Below are 14,782 nucleotides of genomic sequence, written 5' to 3'. Positions count from 1 at the left end.
TTTTTTTAGCTATTACTGATACTGTGACACTCAAAAATGCACTGAAAGAGCCTGAGAAACAGGAATTATGTACCTTTGAAAAGGTGGAAAAAACTGGAAAAATGTCACACAACACACCTAGAATCCAAAGTCACTGCTTCCCAAAAACATCAGCCGCTCCCAAGGCAGCACTGGAGGCTGTAAGACTTGTTCAGATTCTTTAGTTTGCTGTATGCTGCAACGATGTTAGGTTCACCTCATCTGCAAGAAAAAAGCTTCAAGCTAGCACCTTGCCAACTCTCAACTCCAGGGAAAAGGCACAAGAGGATGGGAACATAGATGCTCACTGCAAGGCAACCACATTAACTTGATTTTCATTCTCATGGCCTAAACCCATTTCCCCTTGCACTGAAGGGAGGTGGGAGCAGTCACATAGTCACATGTTAGGGGTTGGAAGGGACCTCTGGAGATCATCTAGTCCAACCCCCTGTCAGAGCAGCTTCACCCAGAGCAGGCTGCATAGGATGGCATCCAAGCAGGTTTTTAATGCCTCCAGAGATGGAGACCCCACAACCTCTCTGGGCAGCCTGTTCCAGTGCTCTGTTACCCCCAGAGTAAAGTTTTTCCTCATGTTTAGTCTGAACCTCTTGTGTTCCAGTTTGTGCCCGCTGCCCCTTTTTCTGTCACTGGAAACCACTGTAAAGTCTGGTCTCATCCTCCTGACACTCCCACTTTGGATATTTGTAAGCACTGATGAGATCCTCCCTCAGTCTTCACTTCTCCAGGCTGAACAGCCCCAGCTCTCTCAGCCTTTCTTGTATGGTAGATGTTCCAGTCTACTCATCATCTTAGTAGCTCAGTAAGCCACCCACCACCCTCAGAAAAGGACCTACATCCCAAATCTATTCTGCAACAAAGCATCTGGCTACAATATTGTTAGAAAATGAAATCAGGTTTTACAAGGAAAGAATTGAGGTTAAGGAAAAATTCCACCAATAGCTGGACAAGCAGCACCCTAAGTTACAGGGTGAGAAACCACAACACTGACAGAGCTCTGACCAAAGAAGTGCCTGCTTTAAGTTTGGCTGCAGTGCTGAAGCTCCTGTAAAAGCTGTGTGAGGATCACCTGAACTTGCTCAGAGCAAGACATCACATGCCTCCTTATCACTAGTTATTTAATGCTCTGAAGATCAAAAGGAGACTTCCAGCAGTTATCTCTCTAGACTGTATTGCTTTTGATCAGATCTAGCAGCAGCTCTGACACACACTGAGAATTTGGAGAACCAACCTAGGTTGTGAAGCACGGAGCTTGTGCTTCTAACCACAGAGGGGGACAAGCTAGCTTGGGCTGCCTGGGGTCTCCTCTAGAAATACTTTCATTACCCCAAGGACAGCAATCTGATCAGCTCTCTGCATTTCTGTTCCAGTCACAGACCACCTTTATCACAATTTCCCAACACTCAGGTTGACTTTTCCCTGTTGTGACCTGTGTTCACTTGTGTCCTCTATTGTGCCCTGATGAGGACCCATCTGGAACACTGGTCAAGTTAAACATAAGGAAAAACTTATTTACTCGGAGGGTAACAGAGCTCTGGAACAGACTGTCCAGAGAGGTTCTGGAGTCTCCATCTCTGAAGACATTCAAAGCCCATCTGGACGTTCTCCTGTGTGAGCTACTGTAGATCCTATATGTTATCCTGCTCTGGTAGGGGGGTTAGACTAGATGATCTTCAGAGGTCCCTTCCAACCCTGACCATTCTGTGACACCGCTGCTTGTACTCAGCAGCAGCTTCAGCAAACGCCCAGAAACCAAGCCTGGACAGGTGCATCCTCTTGGATCCCCAGCTGGGTCAAGGCCTCCAGCATGCTGGGACACATGCCCCATGGCACATGGCCACCAAGACTGCACAAACAGTAGTGATCTACCATTGATATAGGTGGAGTTTCTGAGCCCCTTATCATACAAACCACCAGCATTTTTGTTCATCAGTCCTGCTCAATGCAGTAGGAATGAGAAGGACTGACCTCTTCAGAGAACTCCCATTTCTGGTCCATGCTGTCCCCAGACACAGAATCATAGAATGGTTTGGTGCAAAGGGACCTTTAAAGGTCATCTAGTCCAATCCCCTTTCAGTAAGCAGGGACATCTTTAACCAGATCAGGTTGCTCAGAATCCTGTCCAACCTGACCATGAATTTTTCCAGGTATGAGGCATCTACTGCCTATCTGGAAAACCTGTTCCAGTACTTCATCACCCTCAGCATAAACAATTTCTTGTTTTGATCTAGTCTGAATCTCCCCTTTTTTAGTTTAAAACCATCAACCCTTGTCCCAGAATTATAGGGCCTGCTAAAAAGTTTGTCCCCATCTTTCTTACAGGCCCCTTTAAGTACCGAAAGGTAAAATAAGGTCTCCCCGGAGCCTTCTCTTCTCCAGGCTGAACAACCCCAACTCCCTCAGCCATTCCCCATAGGAAAGTTATTCCAGCCCTCTGATCACATACCAGCATTAAGCCCCAAACCCAGAGAACTAGCCAGTAGTTACCTTTGTTTTTGCCAGAAACTTCAGTAGCTAAAAAAAAAATAATTGTTGTTTACTGGCAAGATCAAAAAGTTGTGTTGAGATGAAAGCATTTCACAGTATGGTTAATGAAACAGAAGCGCTGGTGGGTTTCATTTAACCAATAATTAAGACAGCTACATTTACGCTTCCTCTAAAGTGACAGAGGCATGGGTATGTACTGTCATGTTCAGATGGAGTTCTTATTTTCCTTCACCCCAATTACAGAAGGAACCTAGACAGCTAGCACATGCTGACAGTTCAGCTTTTAACCAGCTAGTTATGGTAGAGGAATCCCACTTCAGAAAAGGAAGGGAAGAAGCTAAGATGTGGACTGCAGCAGATTGGAATGTGTGAAATTAAGATTGCTATCTAAGGAACTGGAAGCATCTGGATACTGCTAGCAAAACTTTTAATTTACTTTTTGTTAATTATCAAATTTCAGACATTTACTATAGATCTGCAAGAGTAAAATAGCTTGAGTGCAATCAAGCTAGTTACAGAATCGTTCTGGCTGGAAAAGACCTTTAAGACCATTGAGTCCAACCACGTGTCTAATCTTGCCTACAGAGAAGCCAGGAAGATTCAATGGTGAGGACAGGTTACATGCCTATGGTTAGACGAGCAGCAATGACTGGGTACATGAATACTTCAGACATCAATATATTACGTTATATGTCTGGATGCCTGAAGTTAATAACAGAACATCTGAAGTAAAATGTACTTCTACTCTGGAAGACCAAAACACTGGAGAGACCAAGTTAAGACACAAACATCTCAAAGGGGAGAATAAATTTTTATTCAGGACCAGGTGCTTGCTCCACAGTGAATGTTGCCACAGACACAAGTGTTTGATGTCATAAGCCACAGATGGCACAACTTGACAAAACCAGCTTTAATGAACCTTCTGATAGTCTCACAGATCAAAGGACAGTGCTACCATACCTTGACCTGAAATGGGTGAACACCTGAAGTTATCACAGTACTACCCATCTTCACAACCATGTCTTTGAAGGGTTCTGAAGGTCAAGTCTTGGGCCAAGATGACCTCCTGCTGAGGACATTGCTGATCAGAGCTCTCTAGGACTGCAGTGTTAAAAGGAACTCCCAGAACATAAAGCTGCATGCTGCACCAGACCCACATTACTCAAAGTGTTTCTAGCACTCCCCCCCAACCCAACAAGTGCTTCAGTGTATCTGGTATCGGCAGAGCTAATCATAAGTCTGAATATGAAAACACATCCCTTTCCCTGAAGAAAAACCTGTGCAGGTAGGGCTAGGTATTCAACACTTACTGGTAATCAAGCAAGCAGGCATCTCCCAGGGAGCATTAGGTCAGATTTTGGAAATGTGAGATACAAGCAGGTACTTCTCCAGGTTATTCAGTATAAAACAATCACAACCCCAAATGGGAAAGAAAGGCTCAGGTTGTTTTAGCTACAAAAAACATGCAGAGACTTCTAGTTAAACCCACACAAGACTCCTAGTTAAAGCCATGCGGAAAAGAAAAACCCCCGCAGTTAAGTTGTACCAAAACACTAAACATTCAAGACATGCAGCAGAAGCTCTGGTCCCTTTCCTGTTTCCCCAGAGCCAGACAGGGAACTCCCAAAGCACTGGAATTTGAGCTGTCTGTCACAAAGCATTTCTGAAGTACTTACCCCCTCCAAATGGTTATACAAAACCCTTCTTCTCACCTAGCAAAACAGGCACTGACTGCCACTGCCAGGAGAATCTGTGCAAGCTGCTCTCATCCGATGCCTTTCCTAGGAACTTCTCAACCCCAGGTGAGATGATGTTTCCTGGCAGCCACTCCCAGTCCAGTCCACTCCCAGCCACCATCCTTCTTGAAATTCTCATGCTCTTTCCTCCATGCCACTGCTAACAAGTAAGAACATGCTGCCCTTCCACAGCTCCAGCAGGTAGGAGGACAAGAGCAAAAAGCTGCTGCCATCAAAGGTGGAAGTGGCCCACACCCTGCTCCCAAGGGCTGTCAGGAGCTGAAACAGCCAGCATGGCCTGCTGAGGCAAAACACACACACAGTACCCCTGGACTACAGGCACCAGCACCTGCTTAGCACAACCTAAAAAACCTCTTTGACTTCAGGTTATTAGTTTTTTATCCCCTGATGAAGTATTTATGAACAGATTTGATCAATTTTCTAATTAATTATTGATACTAAAGGGTAGAAAAGATTAATCATTTTCTCAGGATAAAGACCAGGAAGTACCAGATTTTTGTTTTGAATGTTTTGAGGTAAATCATGAAGTCAAGAAGGGATTAGTTCTCTGTATCCTCTAGTTGTGCTTTTTACTCAACAAGGCACTAAAAAGCAGTCCTTCATTTCTAAAATGAAGGCTGCATCCCTGCCAATTAGTTCCTGAGCAACTTTTCTACCAATGTCAGGAGGCATTTCAGTTGGTCTTGTAAAATTCAAGAGCAGACCACAGATTATTTGGACAGTTCATCACAGGTTACGAGCCTGTGCTCCAAATGTGAAGCACTTGACTCTAAAAAATGTTAGCGACTTGATCTGCTCCTTGCCACTTACAGCTGGAAGGACAGTTCAGTCTCCTCCTGGACACAGCATGAGCTTAACTGGAGCAGCCAACCTCCACACGCTCCTTCCCATTTGTCTCCATGTCTTCTGATCATACTTAGCACATTTAGGTAACAGCTGCTCATTAGTTTCAGTTGAACATAAATAGCGTGTCAGCACAAGGACAAACAGAAAAAGGAGCAGCCAGGCTACGTGTCCTGTGCCGCCACTGCACAGGTATGTGCCTGACTCAGGAGTTCAGCAGCCTTCTCAGCCTTCCCCAACTGTTTCTGCCCCGAGGCAGCAGGGAGAGCAGCAAACCCAGTTTAGGGTTTGTTTCACACTGGGGGCAGGGAGGAGGGAACACTAGGCACTGGTGCTGCTGACAAGCACTTTGTGGAACTGTAACCCTAAAAGTGGTACAAGTGCCACCTACCTCGGTGTTTCCACGTCCCCAGATGCACTATGCACTTTGCCAGTACAGATATATGGTAATGTAAGAGCCAGAACAGGGAACCGATCCAGCTCAGCTGAAAAAAATAGCTACATTATAACAAAAGTTTCCAGCCAGCTGAGTTACTCAGCTCTTCACCACACAGCCCTCCAGACACTCCTCAACAGAGCTGCGAGGCACACACAGCAAAACTGCTGCTTGTTACCCATGGTCCTACAGCAATTAAAAAAAACCCTACAACCTCAATCATACCATCTCACCCCATAAGTCCAACTTGCTCTGCAACCCTTCTCCTGGGTGTCCCACAGCCAGAGGTGAGGAGAACCACTCCCTCCAGACCAAAGAAAGCTAGTTCCACCTCTATCAAGCAAGAGCTGAGGGGATTACCAAGCTCGAGGCCACATCCAGAGCATCACATCCAACACCCACCCACAGATCCTCTTCAATTTTTTACCTTCACTCTGAACCAATTTCGATTTTCCTCTCCAAAGTTTCCCACGACAGCAAGTTTTACAGCTCAATTACCTGTATGCATAAATGACTCTTTGCATCTCTTGCTGCCTGATTTCTGGACCCCATGCCATGGAAATGGCTGAACAGGAGTCAGGGTGGGGTTCTTGTTGGGTGGATTTTTTTTTTTCTAATTCACCCGGTCCTTGGCAGGAGTCAGAGACAGATTGAACCCGCAGCCTGGGCACTATATCAACAAAACCCAAAGCTGGTTGCTGCTCCTACAAACCCACAAGCTATAGATACAAGACAAAAATAAAGGAATATAAGAAAAAAGTAAGTCAGTACTTTTCAGCTGCTGCAGTAATCCTCTTTTTTTTGGACCCCAGGAACTACTTAAACTACTTGTTTTTCCAACTTTACTGCAACCCCCATACAGCTAAAAGCCTTTTCACAATTCAAAACATGTTTTCCACCTAGTTTTGTTTTCCCAAAATTGACCCATACTCTATCTGGCATTCCCTCCTTCCCAATATAGATCACTGTCATGGGCAAACAAATCCCCACAAGATGTACAGAATTTTCATATTTACTATTTTTGATATCTGAATACTGATTTTTTAAAAAATCACTGCTTAAACGCACCAGCGTACAATTAGTCCAAAGCAAGTACTTAGCAACTGAAAATCACTTTAATAAAGGTCAAAGTAATAAAAGGAGGGAAAAAAAATAATTTTAAAATAGTTTTCATCTACCTTTGTATTTAAAACAATACAGTTTTGCACACTCCTAGCATAGATTTAGCATCAAGACCTTCTCCCTGTGTTCAAAAGAAAATAGAGTGATTAAACTTCAGGATCATGTAGCTTTTTCTATCTCGCTTTGGATTTGTAGAGTTGCAGTCAGTGTAAGTAAAGACCAGAAACACAGAACACAACTGCATCTTCAGTGTGGGTTAAGGTCTGTGAAAGCTTTACCTACCCCAGATGCATTCAGAAGGAATCTCACAGGGATTACATATGCTTTGTTCTCTTGAGTATGTTACTAGTGGTAGTCAGATTTCATGGGAAAACATTTTTTTGTGACTCATCAACTTGCATTTTACTTAAACTATAGCAATTATGTGCATGAGTTCAGTTGTAACATTCAAATATTTAGACCAGCATCCCCGCAGGAACCCCCTCCCTACTTCTGCCCAGGCAATGGCCAGCACTTCACCTGTTGCCCCTGCACAGCTTCACAATGAGCGCCCACAGATAATTTTTCTATGGCTCCCTACAAGCTGCCATCAACTTGACATATAAAAGCCAATAACAAAAAATAATACTGAAGAAAATTGAGATCTCGTGTATACACTGAGTGGAAGATACTTACACTAGCATTTTTCATATTAAAAATAAATAAAATCTGCTGGTAGCATGAGTGGCAGCAGAGAAAGCATAAAATCAGCAGTGCCTGGGAGAAGGGAGACCAGGCTCCAGTCTGCTGGAGAAGCCTCCAATACTCAGTGCTTAGGAGTATCAGGGAACAACACCCCTGCCCAGAGGAACAGCTACAACCCCAAAAGACGTGACCCAACTTTAGAGTATCCCCAGTCAGTTTTTTTTCACAACTGAAAAGTCACCATCATTTCTCCAACAAAGATATCATAAAAATTATTTTTGCAGCAGAGAATTACTGAGTTATTAAAATTAAAAACGGTTTGTGATAGACTGTGTCTTCTATGATTTACTCCCTTTCTACCTGAAAACGTCCTCAAATGCTATGTTGCTAAGGCCCCTGCTCTCCCCAGGGAGGTTCTGATGACTTAGGGATTCTTGCAGAAGAGCCATCTGGATTATTTATAGTACCTCTAGCCAGGGCAATTGAAATAATTCACACACACACCTCATCCTATCCAAAAGCTTAACTGTTGTTTTAGCAGGAAATATTAGACTGAAGCCATTCAAAGTCAAATGCTAAAGAGCACATACTGAATTACATGTAAATTATATCCACACTGCCACCATGCATCACGCTTAATAAGCCCTTATAATGTGTGAAGATGAAAGGAAGTGAATACAAGTTACTAATGAGAAGCAGAAATGCATTATTATTGTATCTTCGCTTATGCAGACAAGCCTTTGGTTTTAAAGAATTAAAACACTTCCCATTTGTAATCTATAGACAGGCTACTTTTAATACACTTTGAGACCCACCTTTTCCTATAAAAACTGGAAAGACTGAGCCATTCCGTGCTTATAGCCACCAGTACTCCAGCACACTTCACATGCTTGACTATCTCAGGTCCTTGGTGGATCTTAGTGTGAACACAGAAGCATGAATCAGAGCTAACAAGCTACCAAGTTGTTTGGGTCTTTTTTAATTATATATAAGAAGAGATTCAGCCAATAAGCCAGTCACCTTCAATGTCAACTATTCTGTATACAAGTGCTTTGGAAATAGTATTTCCTTGTTGCTACAGGTCAAAGACACCATCTGAGGGTTTTCCTGAAACTGCCTTCTTCCGGCTGCAAAACCGGCCCACGTTGTGCAGTTTGATGATCTTAAAGGTCTTTTCCAGCCAAAATGATTCTATGATTCTACTGTAATAGAATTTATCCCAGTAGGACAAGGCACCTTTCCAAGCCCTGTGTTACCATCCTGAATTGCCACTGCAGCCATCACTGCTGCAGCAGAGAAAAACCTGAGAAAGTCTAAAAGCTGTAGTGACTGGTGGTAATTTGACAGAACTTATTTTAAGACAAATTATTCAACCACGTTGTTGTAATAATGTGGAGAACAATTAAGTGGACAGGTGTTTTAATCCAGTTCAAGATTTTCCCTTGATGAATGGGCTGCTTTTTACAAGGTGCTAATGTAGAGTCTATCAACAGGCTCTGCTTGTAGGGGCACTTTCCCACCAGGTTTCCTAATTCACCGATTACAGAAGAACTAAGGACACAATAGATTTAAGCCATCTTTGGGCAGCTAAGCACCTGCAATTCAGCACCACAAGTAAAACCTATTTGTATCCCAGAGAATGGTTACTCCTACTGTGAAGACCCAAATCTGACAGACTCTGACACTCCAACCAGTCATCAAGTGGTGTTCACCACTACCATGTCTAGACATTTAGTTCAGAATTTAGGAAATAAAACCTGTCCACCTTCTAGTGTACATGCACTAAAAACTGTGTACTCCAGAAATAAATAACCACTGGTCTAAATTGGTCTGACAGTTCAGAAACGCTTCCAAACTCTGCATGTGCACACTTGCCACTAACCCTGATGATATTCTGCTTTAGCACTCAAAAACTGCAGTGAGACAGACCAGGAACTAATTACTAAAATCACTAAATCCACGCTTTCTCAATTAAGAGCCACCGTATATCCACCAACTACTTAGCAAAGACTTTGACTATTTTTAACTTTGCAAATGGAAATAAACCTTCCCAGCAAACTCAGAAAGCAACAAACACCATGTGATCCTGGCGAGGATTTGCCAAGCAGGGCAGAATTACACCACGACCACAGCTACAAAATAAAACTGGCCTTCCATAGTCAAGGTATGCAATGTTGAGAGATGAGATTAAGTGACTGTCACACACCTCCCCCCAAAAACAATTCAGTAAAAGCCCAAGCTGAGGTCCAATGAGGTTGTAGGTAACAACTGTGCCTTGACACTTTACTGTCCCAAATATACTTCCTTTCACTTTAAATTGCCCCAGGCTTCCTTAAAAGCCCCTTTTTATGTCTTGTAGTCTGAGCTGCAATTTTTAGGGTGACATTTCAACACCAATGAGGAAGTAGACAGGGGTGTACTTACACCTAGTACTAAGATTTACAGTGATACTCTGTGCTCTCCTGCCCTTGGTGAACAGCTGTATGGCCAATCATATCAAGCACAAAAAGGCAGACCCAATTCAAACCCCCCCCCCAACAAACTTTCTCTTTTTTTCCAAGTGTGTGGTAGGTATCTGCACGTTACACCAGAAGGTACTGCAAGAAAGACCAGAGGCATGAATGATCTTAAATTGTCAGTCAGTCACCAAGATTAGAAGCTGCTGACCTGAACTCTTAATCTGAAAAAACAAGGTGTTCAGGAAAAGAAAAGCAAAACTCTCTGATAAACCTAGGGAGAAAGGATGTTAGGTGCCAAGCCTGTCTCACAGCATAGGTTACACAGAAAGAGGAAAGCCTAGGAAAATACACAGCCCCCCCTCATGATGATAAAGGAACTACCATAGTTAGGAGCTGCACAAAAATGAAGGGCTAAGGCAGCGTTGCCACAAGCCCAGCAGCTCACTCGGCGAGGGAAGGCCAGACAGCTTTGTTGGGTGAGAAAACAGACCCCACCCACAAGTGTAATCATTTCTGCTAAGCCACATCAGTAGCGGTGAAGACACTGTGCAGGGATGGCACAACCCAGCCTCCCTCCTGTGTGCAAGGAACCGGAGATCCACCAGTGACGGAAGGAGCCAGGTGGGCTCTGGCTGAGGCTGGCAGAGGGTGTGGGGGAGAAGCTGCCGACGCAACCCCAAGGGAGAGACCGAAAGGGTCGCTCAGGGTCACCGACAGCAGAGAAAACTGCTGCGTTCAACTGCAGAAAGAAACCGAATCACTCCGCCCTGCAGCAGAGGCGAAGCCGGTGTCGGGTGTGACCAGGACGAGGATTTCACGTAGACAGGGAGAGCAGGGAGGCAAAGGGTGGCGGGGACGGGGCGTCTCAGGGAACCCTGCGAGGCAAGGGCTGACACAAGGGAAGAAAACACACCCAAGCACCGCGAGGCAAGGCAGAGAGCGTGGGTGCAGCCCCTGGTGAGTGGGGAGGGCTGAAAGAGCCCCCGAAGAGCCGTGACACAGAATCACAGACTGGTTTGTGTGGGAAGGGGCCTGAAAATCATCTAGTTCCAAACCCCCTGCGTGGGCAGGGGCACCGTCCACCAGACCAGGCTGCTCCAAGCCCCATCCAACCTCTCGTGTATACACTGAGTGGAAGATACTTACACTAGCATTTTTCATATTAAAAATAAATAAAATCTGCTGGTAGCATGAGTGGCAGCAGAGAAAGCATAAAATCAGCAGTGCCTGGGAGAAGGGAGACCAGGCTCCAGTCTGCTGGAGAAGCCTCCAATACTCAGTGCTTAGGAGTATCAGGGAACAACACCCCTGCCCAGAGGAACAGCTACAACCCCAAAAGACGTGACCCAACTTTAGAGTATCCCCAGTCAGTTTTTTTTCACAACTGAAAAGTCACCATCATTTCTCCAACAAAGATATCATAAAAATTATTTTTGCAGCAGAGAATTACTGAGTTATTAAAATTAAAAACGGTTTGTGATAGACTGTGTCTTCTATGATTTACTCCCTTTCTACCTGAAAACGTCCTCAAATGCTATGTTGCTAAGGCCCCTGCTCTCCCCAGGGAGGTTCTGATGACTTAGGGATTCTTGCAGAAGAGCCATCTGGATTATTTATAGTACCTCTAGCCAGGGCAATTGAAATAATTCACACACACACCTCATCCTATCCAAAAGCTTAACTGTTGTTTTAGCAGGAAATATTAGACTGAAGCCATTCAAAGTCAAATGCTAAAGAGCACATACTGAATTACATGTAAATTATATCCACACTGCCACCATGCATCACGCTTAATAAGCCCTTATAATGTGTGAAGATGAAAGGAAGTGAATACAAGTTACTAATGAGAAGCAGAAATGCATTATTATTGTATCTTCGCTTATGCAGACAAGCCTTTGGTTTTAAAGAATTAAAACACTTCCCATTTGTAATCTATAGACAGGCTACTTTTAATACACTTTGAGACCCACCTTTTCCTATAAAAACTGGAAAGACTGAGCCATTCCGTGCTTATAGCCACCAGTACTCCAGCACACTTCACATGCTTGACTATCTCAGGTCCTTGGTGGATCTTAGTGTGAACACAGAAGCATGAATCAGAGCTAACAAGCTACCAAGTTGTTTGGGTCTTTTTTAATTATATATAAGAAGAGATTCAGCCAATAAGCCAGTCACCTTCAATGTCAACTATTCTGTATACAAGTGCTTTGGAAATAGTATTTCCTTGTTGCTACAGGTCAAAGACACCATCTGAGGGTTTTCCTGAAACTGCCTTCTTCCGGCTGCAAAACCGGCCCACGTTGTGCAGTTTGATGATCTTAAAGGTCTTTTCCAGCCAAAATGATTCTATGATTCTACTGTAATAGAATTTATCCCAGTAGGACAAGGCACCTTTCCAAGCCCTGTGTTACCATCCTGAATTGCCACTGCAGCCATCACTGCTGCAGCAGAGAAAAACCTGAGAAAGTCTAAAAGCTGTAGTGACTGGTGGTAATTTGACAGAACTTATTATAAGACAAATTATTCAACCACGTTGTTGTAATAATGTGGAGAACAATTAAGTGGACAGGTGTTTTAATCCAGTTCAAGATTTTCCCTTGATGAATGGGCTGCTTTTTACAAGGTGCTAATGTAGAGTCTATCAACAGGCTCTGCTTGTAGGGGCACTTTCCCACCAGGTTTCCTAATTCACCGATTACAGAAGAACTAAGGACACAATAGATTTAAGCCATCTTTGGGCAGCTAAGCACCTGCAATTCAGCACCACAAGTAAAACCTATTTGTATCCCAGAGAATGGTTACTCCTACTGTGAAGACCCAAATCTGACAGACTCTGACACTCCAACCAGTCATCAAGTGGTGTTCACCACTACCATGTCTAGACATTTAGTTCAGAATTTAGGAAATAAAACCTGTCCACCTTCTAGTGTACATGCACTAAAAACTGTGTACTCCAGAAATAAATAACCACTGGTCTAAATTGGTCTGACAGTTCAGAAACGCTTCCAAACTCTGCATGTGCACACTTGCCACTAACCCTGATGATATTCTGCTTTAGCACTCAAAAACTGCAGTGAGACAGACCAGGAACTAATTACTAAAATCACTAAATCCACGCTTTCTCAATTAAGAGCCACCGTATATCCACCAACTACTTAGCAAAGACTTTGACTATTTTTAACTTTGCAAATGGAAATAAACCTTCCCAGCAAACTCAGAAAGCAACAAACACCATGTGATCCTGGCGAGGATTTGCCAAGCAGGGCAGAATTACACCACGACCACAGCTACAAAATAAAACTGGCCTTCCATAGTCAAGGTATGCAATGTTGAGAGATGAGATTAAGTGACTGTCACACACCTCCCCCCAAAAACAATTCAGTAAAAGCCCAAGCTGAGGTCCAATGAGGTTGTAGGTAACAACTGTGCCTTGACACTTTACTGTCCCAAATATACTTCCTTTCACTTTAAATTGCCCCAGGCTTCCTTAAAAGCCCCTTTTTATGTCTTGTAGTCTGAGCTGCAATTTTTAGGGTGACATTTCAACACCAATGAGGAAGTAGACAGGGGTGTACTTACACCTAGTACTAAGATTTACAGTGATACTCTGTGCTCTCCTGCCCTTGGTGAACAGCTGTATGGCCAATCATATCAAGCACAAAAAGGCAGACCCAATTCAAACCCCCCCCCCAACAAACTTTCTCTTTTTTTCCAAGTGTGTGGTAGGTATCTGCACGTTACACCAGAAGGTACTGCAAGAAAGACCAGAGGCATGAATGATCTTAAATTGTCAGTCAGTCACCAAGATTAGAAGCTGCTGACCTGAACTCTTAATCTGAAAAAACAAGGTGTTCAGGAAAAGAAAAGCAAAACTCTCTGATAAACCTAGGGAGAAAGGATGTTAGGTGCCAAGCCTGTCTCACAGCATAGGTTACACAGAAAGAGGAAAGCCTAGGAAAATACACAGCCCCCCCTCATGATGATAAAGGAACTACCATAGTTAGGAGCTGCACAAAAATGAAGGGCTAAGGCAGCGTTGCCACAAGCCCAGCAGCTCACTCGGCGAGGGAAGGCCAGACAGCTTTGTTGGGTGAGAAAACAGACCCCACCCACAAGTGTAATCATTTCTGCTAAGCCACATCAGTAGCGGTGAAGACACTGTGCAGGGATGGCACAACCCAGCCTCCCTCCTGTGTGCAAGGAACCGGAGATCCACCAGTGACGGAAGGAGCCAGGTGGGCTCTGGCTGAGGCTGGCAGAGGGTGTGGGGGAGAAGCTGCCGACGCAACCCCAAGGGAGAGACCGAAAGGGTCGCTCAGGGTCACCGACAGCAGAGAAAACTGCTGCGTTCAACTGCAGAAAGAAACCGAATCACTCCGCCCTGCAGCAGAGGCGAAGCCGGTGTCGGGTGTGACCAGGACGAGGATTTCACGTAGACAGGGAGAGCAGGGAGGCAAAGGGTGGCGGGGACGGGGCGTCTCAGGGAACCCTGCGAGGCAAGGGCTGACACAAGGGAAGAAAACACACCCAAGCACCGCGAGGCAAGGCAGAGAGCGTGGGTGCAGCCCCTGGTGAGTGGGGAGGGCTGAAAGAGCCCCCGAAGAGCCGTGACACAGAATCACAGACTGGTTTGTGTGGGAAGGGGCCTGAAAATCATCTAGTTCCAAACCCCCTGCGTGGGCAGGGGCACCGTCCACCAGACCAGGCTGCTCCAAGCCCCATCCAACCCGGCCTCGAACGCTTCCGTCAGGGAGGCTCCGCTCGAGGGGGTGCCGGGCTGGGGGGCCCCCGGGGGTTGGGGACGCGAGGGAAGCACTGACCGATGGTGGAGATGAAGGTGGTGTTGAAGGCATCGTCGGAGAAGCGGAAGAGCACGCAGGTCTTGCCGACCCCCGAGTCCCCGATCAGAAGCAGCTTGAAGAGCAGGTCGTAGGTTTTCTTCGCCATGGGGAGGCGCG

The 14,782-nt window shown here is 44.9% G+C and overlaps 1 protein-coding gene across 1 annotated transcript in view; it reads right to left on the bottom strand.

Annotated features, from left to right (window-relative positions):
* Positions 1-14,771, bottom strand: part of RAB10 (RAB10, member RAS oncogene family) — a 49,828-nt gene extending 35,057 nt beyond the window's left edge. Inside the window, exon 1 of the mRNA XM_010002171.1 lies at positions 14,645-14,771. Coding sequence (XP_010000473.1) covers positions 14,645-14,771 — 127 coding nt within the window. The remainder of the gene's footprint in view (positions 1-14,644) is intronic.
* Between the last annotated feature and the right edge of the window lie 11 nt (positions 14,772-14,782).

Source organism: Chaetura pelagica, unplaced genomic scaffold (assembly GCF_000747805.2).
Source record: "Chaetura pelagica isolate M959 unplaced genomic scaffold, ChaPel_1.0 scaffold107, whole genome shotgun sequence".
NCBI classification, from domain to species: domain Eukaryota; kingdom Metazoa; phylum Chordata; class Aves; order Apodiformes; family Apodidae; genus Chaetura; species Chaetura pelagica.
Note: the sequence above shows the minus strand (reverse complement) of the source record. Positions and strands in the feature narration are given on the sequence as shown.